The sequence below is a fragment of the Zophobas morio genome, unplaced genomic scaffold (assembly GCF_036711695.1).
Source record: "Zophobas morio isolate AGI-343-1 ecotype UQ-CSIRO unplaced genomic scaffold, CSIRO_AGI_Zmor_V1 ptg000381l, whole genome shotgun sequence".
In the NCBI taxonomy this organism is placed as follows: domain Eukaryota; kingdom Metazoa; phylum Arthropoda; class Insecta; order Coleoptera; family Tenebrionidae; genus Zophobas; species Zophobas morio.
This window is the reverse complement of record NW_026972485.1, coordinates 203,833-217,487: the sequence shown is the minus strand read 5'-3', so window position 1 is coordinate 217,487 and position 13,655 is coordinate 203,833. Positions and strand designations below refer to the sequence as shown.

Here is a 13,655-nt window from a genome sequence, read left to right as displayed (position 1 = left end):
CAAGCAAGTCCAACTTTTTAACTTGTGTGACTTTAATTGTGTGAATTTTAAAAAAACTATTGCGCCTTAAACTTTATATTATCTCTAGATTTTACTAAAAGTACACTACAGATTTTAAAAGTATTATTACTTCGGCGTATAATGACTAAAGCCGGATAGTTAATAAAAGTATTTAAATCTTACGTTTTTCTTTTAAACTTTGCATAAAAATCTAAAAGTCACAAGTTAAAAAGTTGACTTGGCATCTAAACAAAGTGAGTTTAACGTATAGCAACAATAAATTTTAAAAACCCCTAGCTTTTATGAGCCGTATACTGTTCATATCGAACATGTATGAAAAAAGTAGTACTTTTTACTTCGCCTATTAAGAAGTTTTTCTCTCCTTTTCTAATTGTCATGTCTCACAATTAACGTCTATTTATGTAGTTAATAGATACGCTCATAAATATTACTTTAGCACCATACTTTAATGGTTGGCGTTATCCGAAATGGTCTTTATTTTTTATATATTATAAGTAAGTAGCCGATGAATGCCTGAAAAGGTGTTCGCTTAACCGAAATATTATCTTGGATTGCTTAATTACTTGATAACAGTAAAGTAGAGTTAAGCGGGCGTTTAAGCAGAGCAACTTATGGGGAAGGAAAAGATACTGCAATTTCTTGGTTTACCACCGATTTATAAATAACTGTTTAAAGATAGTAAAACTGTTAACAATACCGAAAGGCACTAAGGTGTGTATTCTCGGCTTCAAAGTTTCCATTCTGCTCGGCTATATAAATTTTCTATTTCATGCTCTTCTTTTAAAATAAGTGAATATAATTACGACTGCGACTTAATTTATTTTAGCCATGGTATAATTTAAGCAAAGCATTTTCTCTCCATAGATTCAAAGCCTACTAACTGAATTGCCATATATCAGATTAGAGCCCGGTGTCAACAGAAAAGCATACTATACTCAAGCACATGTCTGATTGAAGGTAGACAAGAGACACTAAAAGTCAGCTCTTTTTTTTATATTAATAGCAGACACGTTGGTGTTATTAAATGAACGTTCTTATCTTGAAAATTCGAGGCCTAAAGCTTAAAATACATTTAGATGAGATGTTTGTTAATAAAACGTCGATTTACGAATAATTTTTAAAAGATATAAGACAGGGAGACCCGGCAAGTACCAAAAAACTTTTTGATTGGGAGCACATAAAGTTAGTTTAAAATTTAAAAGCACATATATGAACGCACCCCCATAGTTCGACCATAACAAACTGTCCTAGTAAAATAAACTTTTAATTAAGTGAATATGATGAACGTTTCTTTTTACAAATTGCCGTTTAAAAGTTTATGAGACAGTTGAAAATACACCTTGAAAATTTACTGCATATTTAAAAAGCAAAAAAGGTGAGGTTTTGTCAGTACAAATAGAGGGCCTTATTAAAATGATTGCCTGCCCTTTAAGGAGGGCGTGGCGGAAGGTCTAACAAGTTGAAACGATATTTTTGTCGAACTACTATAAACTATAGTTAATTTAAATTCTGGCATGGAAAAAAAAAAGGAAATAACATGTATTATCATTATAACTAGTGCATATTCAACCCTTAAACCTTCTATTGCGTGTTAGTAATTTTTTTTAATATAGTTTACTTATAACGCATAAGAATTGTAAAATAAAGCACGATCTTATATTATTAAACGATAAGGGAAGGACAAGTTTTGAAATTAGATAGAAAAATATCCTTTGCTTTCCGCTCTTCGGTTTGGACTCTACCTTTTTAAAAGAGGTCTAATTGTGATTTAAAATATAATTCAAATAAAATTTCTGTACTTGTCCTTACGTGGGGTATTTCAGTAACGCTGCTTTTAGCCACTAGCTGCTAGTGCCATCATAAATTTAGGTTATTAATAAGGTAATAAACATTAAAGTTAAATAGACTTCAAATATAAAAAAGGAAGTCATTTCGGTAGCAGATCGGTTTCAGCTGGGTTAGTGAGCTTCCTACTCTAATATAGTTTGCAAAGATTTCAAGCCGTAAAAATAAGGAAGATGTGCCCGCCAAATGTAATGATCGGGTTTAAGCATTAATATAACTTGTATTTCTAATTTATTAAAAATACATTGCATGCAATTTCTAGTCATTTATGTGAGTTGATTGGTTTCAAGTTTAAAATTTCTTATTGCTTGATACAAAAATGGATCGGTTAGGTAACCTCGAGGTGGTTTTTAATATGGGAGTCTCCCAGGACAAGCTTATAGAGTCAATATGTAAGGAACTTTTAACTCGTAATCCAGACACGGTGACGAGGCACCAACAACTTGAAGATGCAGACTTATCGTTGGAGGAAAAATCATCCGATCTTGTAAAGGTTTTTTTTTATCATCTCTTTCTAAAGTGTAATTTTCAATTTGACTTTTTAAGAGAAGAAGCAGCAATATTAACTTAAAAAAAACACAGCTTTTTTGCTTTAATCTTGATTTTCACGTTCTGTTTAAATAATTTATGTGTTCTATATATATTTTGACTTATTTGATTTCACTTTGACTAACCGTAATTTTATAAACAGCTCTTTGAGGGTAAACCTGCTTCTTTTTTAGGTACTCTTTTCCATATATACGTTTAAAGTCTGTCGTTTACATTGTCTAGTAGAAAGGCACGGATCCTCATTGACTCGGAATGAAATTGAACAGTTGTGGAATACATGTTTTTTTGTATATTTAAGTTAGTGCGTACCTGTTTAACTTTTTATGTAATCAGATGACAGTTGCTACGAAAAAGATGAATTTGTTGTGTTCTTATTTAAACAGTTATGTTCACGAAAAACACTTTCTAAAAACGAAATGTCGCAAAAGATTAAAAATAGACGGTTTACTTATTTTCAGAAACTTGAAAAAGAAGGGATATTTGTAAATTAAGGTGAAATGCTAACCATAATACGTTTCTTATACAGGTTACCTACAGGATAACAACATGAAAGAAATGGACAGCAGAAAATATGAAAAGTATGTGGGTCAGTACCTCACAGTTGACGAAAGAAATTTACTGGCAAGTTTCTCTTTTACTATTGTTTGTTACGCTGTTACAATTATAAAATTTTAGTTAAATAAGGAATCGAACGTCGACTCGTTCAGCTCCTTTTTATTGGAAACCATCAGTTGTTTATAAGTAAATTCTATGAATGTGAGCTTAACTTTTCATACCAAGCCAGAAAGCGAACCCTCATCTTGCGAAAGTGGGTCCGAGTTAGAGGCTTCAACTTGCTTTTTGCCACACCCTTATAGATTTTTATTTTTATTTTAATTATACAGGAATTTAACTCTAAAGATGCACAGGAGTTGATTAAAAAGTCTAAGCGGGCTAGACTGGAAAGTATTTTTAGAGATGAATTTCTCTCTGGGAAAACTGAAGTACGTCAACTTAGCCCAAAAAGTGGGCGACCGCTAAATATAACTTTGTCTAGGGAATGAACTATACGGCCATTGACGAATGTGAGTTTTTAGATTATGAGGGGCAAGCTCAACTAGATAGGGAGGAAGCTTACTTTAATGCCTGATACTTATAAAATTATATTTGAGCCCAGAGCACTATGACTCCTCCCACAACGTGGTGCCGTCGCATGCGCATATTTGCTTTTTATTTTGAAAAAGTCCTGATGAGCGAGCGATGATTCCGCATACAATCGCCTCTTTATAGTTATATGTTTAAAAATTAATAAAAACCCGATGTACCGTTATACCTCCTGCATTGCCTGTTTTTTTGGAAAGATGGTTATTTCCTTGTCCTAGATCATCTTCCTGTGCGTGAATAACGACTGCTCTTCCTATTATATCTTCCACGGATATTATCCCATCCTGGCCCAGTATCCAGTTATTTTCGTTACTTAGATAATCGAGTTATTACCTCTACAACAAATACCGCGCGCCCATGATTGTCTGCTTCGACATTGCCCAGGTCGCCTACGTGTCTCTCGTTCGGGGGATCCATGGGGCCTCCGTGTGGAGCGTTAAAGGGATTGTAATGCTGTCCAGTGTTTTGACAACTTTGATGAATAAAAATTGTTTAGTCACTTTTTACGAATATAACCCAGATCTCATGTAACCTGTTTGAGATATCTCCATGTTCGTGAATATTAATTCCATGTTTACCGGGTGAAAGACCTTGTTAACAGCCATTTTAAAAGGTAAGAAATTTAAGCAAGAGTGCATTATCAAGCACCTTCGATGGTTCCTTCAATGATACACTCAGAGCTAGTCTGGACAAATCGAATGATCCCCTTAATTCTTTCATTGTTCAATACACAGACAGCCGCACTAATGTTTTCGCCTTAATATATGTACTTGAGTTTCTAATACTGTAGCTTATTAGAATTCTGGACAAGTGAACCTGTAGCTGGACCAACACCCCTAAATTATAGACAAAGGATTACACTTCCTAAAATTGTCTCGATTTGGATTTAATAATGAAAACTTGATTGCTGCCTCGAATCCAGCTCCTTTGATCTTCGCTAAAATTTGAGAAGAGGGCAGAGAAGACTTTACCACCAAACTCTTGTTTTCCTTAGATATAGAAGCATCTTCTATTTCTACAAAAAGATCGAAAATTATTATTTATTAAAGTGAACTGTTAGAAAGGGTACTGATTTCACTAAGAGTTTTTTTTAAAGCGTCAACTTGTTTTTGGCACTTTATGTTTACAGCAAATTCCACCTAAATATAAAATACAGAAGAAAGGTTAGCGTTAAAGTTATTTTATATCATTTGCCCAGCATACATTTTTTTCTAAAGTCATTCCTGAAACGTATTCCTTTGCTTAACAGCACTTTAGTGAAGAATTGCACCTCATATGGCAGCTCTGTTCATATCTTATACATTGAGAGGGGGCGACCTAATCCGTTTTACTTATCTGCTGCCTTATTAGGCCCCCAACTCCGTTATAAGTATAATATAAAGCCTTTCCTCTCGGTGACTTTATTCTCATGTTCGTGTGTCACTTTTTGTTTTTAGTTCTCTCCTTCTGGTTTGTTGTTTTTTTTAAAACAATTTAATTTGTTTTATTAATAATTTATCTTCTGGTTTTACTTTATTAAGTCACTTTTTCTCCGGTTAGTTTCGTTACAGTTAGGTGTCAGCTTCGTTGGCCATCTCGCTGCTTAATGCTTGACAATTTGCTATGTATTGGTAGCCACATTTGCGCTAATATTAAAAGGATTTTAGTTTGTTTAAACTCCTCCAATTCTAAAGTTGTAACTTAAATATCAATATTTTTAGATAGGAGCTTGCAGTAACTCGACACATTGTAAAGTTGCAGAAGGTAAAGCGCAATTAATTGAAAATATCAGTTTTAGGAGACTTTGGCTTGTTTAAAGAAGTCTACACTGGGGCTCACCGTAAAAAAGCCATTAATTGTTACAAAAACTTGTCATAGCTTGCTCCTACTTGTTAAACGTTGCGTACCCTCCAACTATCATTATTTCAAAATGGAATAAAAAGTAGGTTATTAGGCACTCATAGGAGCTGTGGAAAATTTTTTAGGTAACTTTTCCAAAAGATTTTAAAGATGGGCTTACAAAACCTTGAATATATTTTTAATAAGCGGTTCCCTATAACAAGTACCCCACAAAACTGGGGAAGTCTATGTAATAGTAAATATTTTTTAACAATTTACTCTTTTTCCAAAGCTTTTTTAGTTATATATAAAAATTTATTTCTTTAAGGAATAAATCTTTTTAAACTGTATAATATATGAATAAAAAATTTTACTTATAATTAAACTTTAGGTTTTTAGATAATTATTGTATAAGGCGCAACCTAAGCTTATGGAGTTTAGTTCACAATATTTCTTATTAAAGACTGTATACAAATATACCACATAACAAAACGAAAGTAAATAATACTTTTTTTTATTAGTATCAAGTATAACCATTTTATAGGTTACACTTACAGGCTGCATTAGCTCCACGCTTTATAAGTAAGTTCGTCCCTTATAGTGCCAGAGTTATTATGCAGGTGCAGAAGTTAAGTATTAGTTATTTCTTGAGTTAAACTCCTTACCAAGTAATACAATAATTAAAAAAAAAAAGGTGACTTGTCCATGTAATTTGTATGAGAACTTTTACCATACTAAAAAAGATGGAAAGATAATAAAGGGAAAAAGGAATTTATAACTAATACTTGTTAAGGTGGTTGCGTACAATTACGAATAACTTGAAAGGGGTAAAAGGGAGGAAAACGCTAGTAAAAGCCTCCTAAAGAGTTTAACACGAGAAAACAAAATTATAGAAGGAAGAGGACATGTTTAACAATTTAGAGCATAGCTGCAGTCCTTACAAAAAGATGGCGAGATTTATTAAAGATTTTAAACAAAAAAGATATAGAAGGGTAACTTAGCGGCATAAATAAGACTATTAATCAAAGCGTAGACGCTTTGAGACTCCGCCTCTCCCCAACTCAACTGTTAAAAATATTTAAAATTATTACCTAAACGTCTTCTAAAATAAATAAAACTTTAGTACTCGCGTTAACAACTTTTTCGGGTTGAGTAGAAAGAGCACGGCGTACAAGATCCGAAAGTTCTAAACGATAAGCAAGTTTCTGCTGCTCCCAATTTTTGTAGTTAAGAATTTGCTGCTCAATAGGTGAAAGTACAGCGCTCCTTGAAGCTTTTAAGGTTTCTGAAAAGCCTTTAAAATAGCAATACTGCAGGAGCTAAAGCTAAAGAAATGAGCATCGCATTAAAAACCATTTTTAGGATAGACATTATACCCTGGAAGAGGTAGGGCGTCTCTGAGGGTTAAGGTCAAAGCAACCCTCCATCACCATCAACATTTTATAATCCTTGACACATTGACTATGATCGAAGAGAAAAGAAAAAAACAGTCGCTCAAAAGCTTTGTTGACAGATAAGAAAGTAAAACCGAAAAACATCGGAAAGTCTGGTTAAAGAAACTTCACGTACAACTTTTAAGTCAAGCAAACCACTCAAGTCCTTTTAAAATAAAAGCAAAGGTAAGCTGTAGTTAAAAACTTTCTAGAAGTCTTTTTTAATAACCGGTCACTGATCTTCAGATGGGGGGCCGGTGATACTAAAAATTTCTGAAAGTTGGTTTATGTCAGAATCCCCTTTGAATAAGGGCTTTCCTAGTAAAATCTATATTTAAGTAAATTGGACGATATATATTTAGCCGGGCTAGTTTCTAATACCTCTGCGAAAAGGCAGCCAAAAGCCCATATATCTATTTCGCAGCCATAATGCTTTATTCCACACAAAAGCTCGGGAGATCTATAACAACTACCCAATAAGAGATAAAATTAAGCAAATAATAACTCTGGAAGATAAGTGTTGGAATACCGTGAGACCACTTGGCACGTCATGTCGCCAGCATTTTCGTCACAGATTCTTGACATGCCAAAATCACAGATCTTAACCTCTCCTATTTCGTTGAGAAGTATGTTATTGGGCTTGATGTCCTATTTATAAACAAGGTTATGTGCAAAGGACTAGTACAACAGTTATAACACTCATTATAAGAGAAAGCTGTAACAAAAGAAGTGGTATAATACCCGATGAATAACCCCTCGGGTGTGCATATACTCTAAGCCCAACAATATGCTTTTAGTGAGGTAAAAAATTAACTCAGCAGAAAACTGGCATAGGCCTCCAACAGTTTGAAGTATTTTTCCCAAGTCTGTGTCAAAGAACTCAAAAACGAGGCAAACAGTTTTATGGTGCAAGAAGCAGTCCGATCGCTGAGTCAAATAAATACTTTTATTTAAACTAAACTTTTAAAAAGGTCAAGAAGTGGACTTGTATAAGATTAGGATGTTGAAATTCAGAAGTATACTTTATTTCTCTCAAGACATGAATTTCAACACCCGCCAGAGATTTTTTATTCTTTTTTTTAAGCTTTTTTAGGGCATATATTTTATTGTTTAAAACATTTACTGCCTAAAAAATATATAATTAGTAATTAAAAGAAATAAATAATAGTGTAAGAGAGAAATCACAAAAAATTACTTTATATATAATGCCAAATTCTCCTTCGTTAAGCCTTCCTAACTTTCTATACTTTAGATTTAACAATGAATTATTACTTTTATTAAACTGCAGAAACATAAATTAGTAGGCCTCTAGGTGTAAAACCTATACAACAAGCAATATTTTAAATAAGTCATTTACAATTTTTGTACTAGTAAATAACGGGGAGGGGCACCCTGCTATAGGCAAGAAAGCTTTTAGGAGGGGCATTCGACCAACTCGGGACTATAACCTGCTCAAAAAAAAACCCTACCACGCCACCTAAAAATTTTTCAAAACTTTAGGTTCCTATAGTGGCTATTACAGATAATAATCTATCAGGTAAGTTTTTAATCATCAAGTGCCGAATTTAAACAAGTAAATATAAAATATATTTAAAGCATGAGCGTAACAATTTACATTATTTTTTATGCCACTCTTAATTTTTTGTTTTTATTTATTTATAGCACTGGCTTGCTACAGGCGTGATTTATAACCACACCTTCCTTCCCGATCCATTGGGCCATCAACAAGAAGAACGGATTCGCTTTAGCTAAGCAGTATACACTAATAAAGACCTAATAGCAAAGTAATAACGATCTTACATATAATAAAATAGTTAAGTTTTAATAACATTATTTTATCAGAAAAAAATATATATATATATTAATAGGTTAAGAAGATAAACTAAAATTAGTCATATTCCCCCTCTAATAGATCTAGGAAATGTTTGACCGCGGATACTTGGTGTACCAACGAGAGAGTCATTGTCAAGTGCCCGCCTAATAAGTATGTTGTGGTTACCATTGGCTAGTAAGCCAATTCCTGGAAATTTTATAGATGTTTTTAAATAGGTTCGTTACATTCTCTATGTATTTGGCAGTTGCGCACAAACCAAGTGCCGACCACCACCATTCTCAAAATGCGATTCTGTGGTATTGTAGTCGATGTGTATATGTTTGCTTGAGGAGTAGGCCTAGACAATAAAGACATAAATCATTAGCGGGGCGAATAACCGATTTGAATAACAGGAGCTTGTTTATAAATACAGTTTGCTTTTCCTGCATAGTAAGGGCACAGAACGGCTATAGCTTGTCTGTTTTAGAAACGAAGTAAGAAAGATGCGGAGTCCAGTTTAGTTTGTCGTCATGTATAACTCCGAGGTAGTTAATCTTCTTTCTTCAAGGGATGTCAGTTTACTTTAATGAGAGAGGAAGGATCGGAAGAAGTAGCCCCCTTCTTGTTATAATCATAAAGCTACTTTTTGCCGTGTTAATTTATAACCTCTATGTTGAAAAACATGCCTCAAGTACTGTCAAATAAGACTGTATGTTTTTAAACACCAGTCAGGCAGATCCGGAACTATAAAATGAGACTATGTCATCAGCGTACTGAGCTAAGTTTATTTTTTGACGATTGTGGTATATATCGGATATGTAGACAGAAAAAAGTAAATGGAATAGTAAGAAGCCTTATGGGATACCCATTTTTAATTTTCTAATAGCGGAATTCAACGAACTTAATCTAGCAGTAAAGGTTCTATCTGATAAATATGAAGTACTACCGCAGTTAAGTAAAAAAGGAAGCTGGCGATAATCATTCTAACTGTAATCATTTTGATGACAAGACCCATCTCGCCTCATTTATCAAAAGCCTTCTCAATATCTAAAAAGACCACTTGTTACTTCCCTATTGTTAAAAGCTTTCGTAGCTTTTCCCGTAAGCCTGTGTATCTAGTGAACTGTGGAGATTTTTTCGAAAACCAAATTGTAAGTTAGATGACGAACATACTATCCATAAATTCTTGTAGCTTATAAAGGATAACCGCTTGTGCCACTTTTCCTAGGAAGGGCAACAAGTTTATTGGGCGACAATCTTTAATAAAACAGCGAGAGGGCCTAGTTTTAGGTATAAAAATTACTTCTGCTGATTTTCCACCGTTTAAGAAAGTAGGCAGTGGTAAGTATTTTTTAATTAATTAATTTCGAAATCAGAGAAATAGTTCCCGGAGTTAAGTTTTAAGCATTAAATTAGAAATCTCGTTGGGACCCGAGGCTTTCTGACTATTAAAGGGTTGGATAATAGTTATATGTTCCTCACTGGTGGTAAGCATAACTTTGTTACATACGTGGTCTTAAAAGGTAAGCAGTAACTGTGGTGAACACGCGCTTGGAATGGAGTTCATTATTCTCGGACTATATTATAGTTGAGTGGGTGTCCACTGAATCGGCAAATGCCTTTACTATTTCGGAGAGGGTCACCGCTGAGCATCCAGCGTCATGGATGAACTTGTTATATCCCTAGTCTCAGTAGACCGAATGGCACATTTTAATTTCCATAGAGGATTATTCAATAACGCAGAAGACCCTAATTTTAATCTGACCGCCTTCGTTAAACCAAGCTTTTAATTCCACTTTAACTCGAGTGTTAATCTTGTTGTAAAGTTTATTGTTTTTTATCGCCTGGAAAACAAGGGTTCATATAGGAAGGTCATATTACTGGTTTTTGCGTTCTTTAAATGAAGGCCTCCTTAATAGCTCTTTCCGTCTGCACCAGCGCCGTGTCTAAATCAGGGGCTTTCTCAAAGGTGTGCGCCATGGCATCTATGCTTATTTCTAAGTGATCCCAAATAGTTGGCTAACCAGTTATCTTTTTAACCCGAGTACTCGAGGTCGAGCTTATCTCCTACCTCTATTGTGAGTGGGGTTATGATCAGAAGAGAGTTCAAATAACCTATTGACGGTGGCAGGTAAGTAAAATATTTTGTGATATGGTGATATCTAAAACGACACAGGCCCCTTTGACTGGGCAGTGAATTGGGCCCTTTGGACTAATAACAATTAAACCTTTTCTGTTGGCTATTTTGGCAAACCTCTTTCCTATTGGCGTTCTCCCACCTGCTATTCCACATAGGGCTTCCACAGTTTAAATCTTCAGCATAAAGATGCTGGAGGAATCCGCAAAAATCTTAACCTCAACTTTATGCATAACCTTATAAGGTGGTTTATAAGCAGCAATTATCTCGACTTTTCCTTTCTGACAGAGCTCTATATACACGCTCATAGCTTCTAAACTTACCAGGTCGAAAAAGTAGAGCGCATGGTAAATAATATTTCTTTTGACTGGAACAGCTTCGTCCCCTCCTCCAGTGTCTTTCCTGGCGCACCTGTAAACAAAATAGTTAGGTACTCTAAATTGATTACCTCCCCTCAGATGTGTTTCGGAGTTGAGAATTATGTCTAGGACATTAGGGCAATAAGTTTCTGTAGTTTTTGCTTCTCACATGGAACGCCGTTGGCACTCCGAGCTGACCTCGATTTTATCACCCCTACAATTGTTTATATTTTGAAATGAGCCTCCTGTAGATCATGCAGAGAGAGACATTGCCTCGACTCTCTGCAGAGCTGTTAAAAAGATATTGGATGATATTGAATGCTTTGCTAAACCAAGACAGTTACGCCTCCGTATGCATCGAGATGGCCTTGGCGATAGGCTACATAGTCGCACAGGTTTGGGGGGTGGTGCGTCTCGTCGATTGTGCATCAATTTTTTCACTTAGCAACAACTCCAGCAACTCTTGTTTGGGGGCTAGTAAGCGCCCGTATGTATCCAGAAAGAGTATCATGATTGCCCCTGATATTATTGTTGGAGCACCCTGGCATTTATATTAAAAAAAGGGAGTCGAAAAAACAATATAAATTAGTGTCACAATTAATCAAATTCATTGTTTTTTTTTAATTAAATTTACTTATAAATTACTTTTTATAGTAAAATCTTGTTAAATTTACTCCGTTCCTTCGGGATTAACGGTTTATCTTTACTGGCTGTTTTAACCTTTTTTAATCATATTTGTGTGAATATTATACGCAGTATGTGTAAAGAAAAGAAAACGATGCAGATACTCTTAAATTGATCAAGAAGATGAAGCGATTATCTTGAAAGAAAAATAAAGTACTGCAAAAGACAATGAAAACTTAATAATCAGGCTTATTATAAAATCGACTCAAAGGTCTTCTAGAATTATTTATTTGAGTCTAATTTCAAAACTATTAGAAGGAAGTGTGTACGTAGGGTACAAAAAGTAATGAAACTCAGTTCAGATACATACCGGATGATGACAATGTACTTGCAGATGTTTAATTAAGGTTAGTAAATGGTTACACTGATAAATTAAATACGAAAGCAAGTCCGTTGCATTTTAATATAGAAAAATTATATACTTTAAGTAAGCTGAATTTATATGGCATTATAAATTCATAGAAAAACTTTTTTATGTGGGTTCTAAAACGTTAATGAAGATATTAGAGGCACGCGCGAAACCTGACCTCATCGACAAAGTAACGCAAGAATGCGATATATGTATCTGTCAAATATAATAACGGACCGAAAGAAGCGAAGTTCATGAGTAAAATTTTAACAAAATTTTCAGAGGGATGTAATAACTGTATATTTAATAACTACCCACTACTGCAAGCGGAAGGAATGACGGAAAGAGTCATTCAGACCTGAAAATAAAGAATATATAAAAAAAGTTATGAAAAGGACATAGGTAAGGACCGAGTTGTAAAATTTTTTACTGCATAAAACAGGGTTAGACCACAGCACGCAAAACGATTTGGAAGAGTTAGGAGTAGAACTGAATGAATTTACTACCCCAGATAATATTATTAAGGTTAAAGCAACAACCGAGATATAACGGGGCTGGAATAATATTCCACGTACATGAACACGTGATTTATCACAAAAGAACTCCAACGTATTATTTATAGCACTTTTTATTATTTAATGAAAGTAGGTGAGCAAAAATCTTTTTATAATACTCTGAAAGTCATACCTTTATAAAAATTGGGGTAGGGCACCAATGTTTAAGTCGCGAGTAAAATAATGCTTAAAAAAAAACTATGGCGCACCTAAAAGAGTTATCAATATAGTTTTGTGTAACCCGATGCGTAGGTAATCAAGATAACCTTGATAAATGATTTCCTGCACCCTAAGGGTGGATATCCGCTTCCGAAGTGGTAAGAAATTTAATAAAATATTTTAGTAATGATAATGGTTCTCACTTATAAAAAAGGCTTTACATATATGCTTGCCATATTTAAAAGCTTGTGCTTTAAAACAAAGCAAAGGTTTTCCGCGAAGTAGTGGTTGTAAGAAGGTATTTTGGCTGTTGGTTGGTTAGTCCTAAGGTATGTCTGATTATTGATAGTTAAGTAGATAGTTAATGAATAATTATTTATTATTTATCTCCTTGACCATACGCAGCCTATATATTAAATGTTTTAGCAGCTTCATCTTTAGTTACCCATTCTGATCGAGTTTTAAATTGTAATTAATACTAATATCACTACTTTACTAACAAGAGCTTGTTTCGGACTAAAATACTTGGTGTTGTCAAATATTTGATAATTTAATGATGTTACCATGGGCTAGAATGTTCACCCATCCTCTGAAAAGTGAATTTCAGGCAAGCCTTAATGTACTTTTAATAAACGGTTTCATCTTTAATTTTCCTCTAAATTTAAGCATTTGTAATATACCCCTGGGAATTATGGACATCCGTAAATAATTTTATACTGTCTCGCTCAATAAGCTTTGTAGAGTGATTCCATACCGGAGAAGCATAGGTTAAGATAGCCCTTCTTATGTCA

General features: G+C 34.2%; 3 protein-coding genes across 3 annotated transcripts; 1 reads left to right on the top strand and 2 right to left on the bottom strand.

The window, feature by feature from the left end:
- The first annotated feature begins 2,203 nt into the window (after positions 1–2,203).
- LOC135120452 (uncharacterized) lies at positions 2,204–3,705 on the top strand. Its single transcript, XM_064044759.1, has 8 exons — positions 2,204–2,359; positions 2,558–2,588; positions 2,641–2,694; positions 2,749–3,036; positions 3,091–3,145; positions 3,200–3,240; positions 3,300–3,398; positions 3,452–3,705. Exons 4-8 carry the CDS (start codon positions 2,962–2,964, stop codon positions 3,542–3,544), a joined length of 363 nt encoding a protein of 120 aa, XP_063900829.1. The 5' UTR covers positions 2,204–2,359; positions 2,558–2,588; positions 2,641–2,694; positions 2,749–2,961; the 3' UTR covers positions 3,545–3,705.
- On the bottom strand, positions 3,576–4,826 carry LOC135120462 (copper chaperone for superoxide dismutase-like). Its single transcript, XM_064044765.1, has 9 exons — positions 4,762–4,826; positions 4,628–4,697; positions 4,459–4,573; positions 4,375–4,394; positions 4,207–4,314; positions 4,091–4,148; positions 3,892–4,030; positions 3,728–3,842; positions 3,576–3,676 (listed from the first exon to the last, which is right to left on the bottom strand). Exons 1-9 carry the CDS (start codon positions 4,777–4,779, stop codon positions 3,576–3,578), a joined length of 744 nt encoding a protein of 247 aa, XP_063900835.1. The 5' UTR covers positions 4,780–4,826.
- Positions 4,827–6,390: 1,564 nt separating this feature from the next.
- On the bottom strand, positions 6,391–8,028 carry LOC135120466 (cyclin-dependent kinase 7-like). The gene is made up of 10 exons (XM_064044768.1): positions 8,005–8,028; positions 7,795–7,935; positions 7,551–7,736; positions 7,339–7,457; positions 7,191–7,278; positions 7,039–7,137; positions 6,905–6,975; positions 6,753–6,837; positions 6,503–6,695; positions 6,391–6,441 (listed from the first exon to the last, which is right to left on the bottom strand). The coding sequence occupies exons 3-6, from the start codon at positions 7,575–7,577 to the stop codon at positions 7,042–7,044; spliced, it is 330 nt and encodes a 109-aa protein (XP_063900838.1). The 5' UTR covers positions 7,578–7,736; positions 7,795–7,935; positions 8,005–8,028; the 3' UTR covers positions 6,391–6,441; positions 6,503–6,695; positions 6,753–6,837; positions 6,905–6,975; positions 7,039–7,041.
- Between the last annotated feature and the right edge of the window lie 5,627 nt (positions 8,029–13,655).

Coding starts and splice junctions, on each gene's coding strand:
- LOC135120452 (XM_064044759.1), top strand. CDS start 2,962: ATGAAAGAAATGGACAGCAGAAAATATGAAAAGTATGTGGGTCAGTAC. Junction 3,037..3,090: donor TTGACGAAAGAAATTTACTG/GCAAGTTTCTCT, acceptor ATAAAATTTTAG/TTAAATAAGGAATCGAACGT. Junction 3,399..3,451: donor TTCTCTCTGGGAAAACTGAA/GTACGTCAACTT, acceptor AACTTTGTCTAG/GGAATGAACTATACGGCCAT.
- LOC135120462 (XM_064044765.1), bottom strand. Junction 4,315..4,374: donor GGGTGTTGGTCCAGCTACAG/GTTCACTTGTCC, acceptor ACATATATTAAG/GCGAAAACATTAGTGCGGCT. Junction 4,149..4,206: donor CATTGAAGGAACCATCGAAG/GTGCTTGATAAT, acceptor GCTGTTAACAAG/GTCTTTCACCCGGTAAACAT.
- LOC135120466 (XM_064044768.1), bottom strand. CDS start 7,577: ATGCACACCCGAGGGGTTATTCATCGG. Junction 7,279..7,338: donor ACGTGCCAAGTGGTCTCACG/GTATTCCAACAC, acceptor CTTATTGGGTAG/TTGTTATAGATCTCCCGAGC. Junction 7,138..7,190: donor TTGGCTGCCTTTTCGCAGAG/GTATTAGAAACT, acceptor ACTTAAATATAG/ATTTTACTAGGAAAGCCCTT.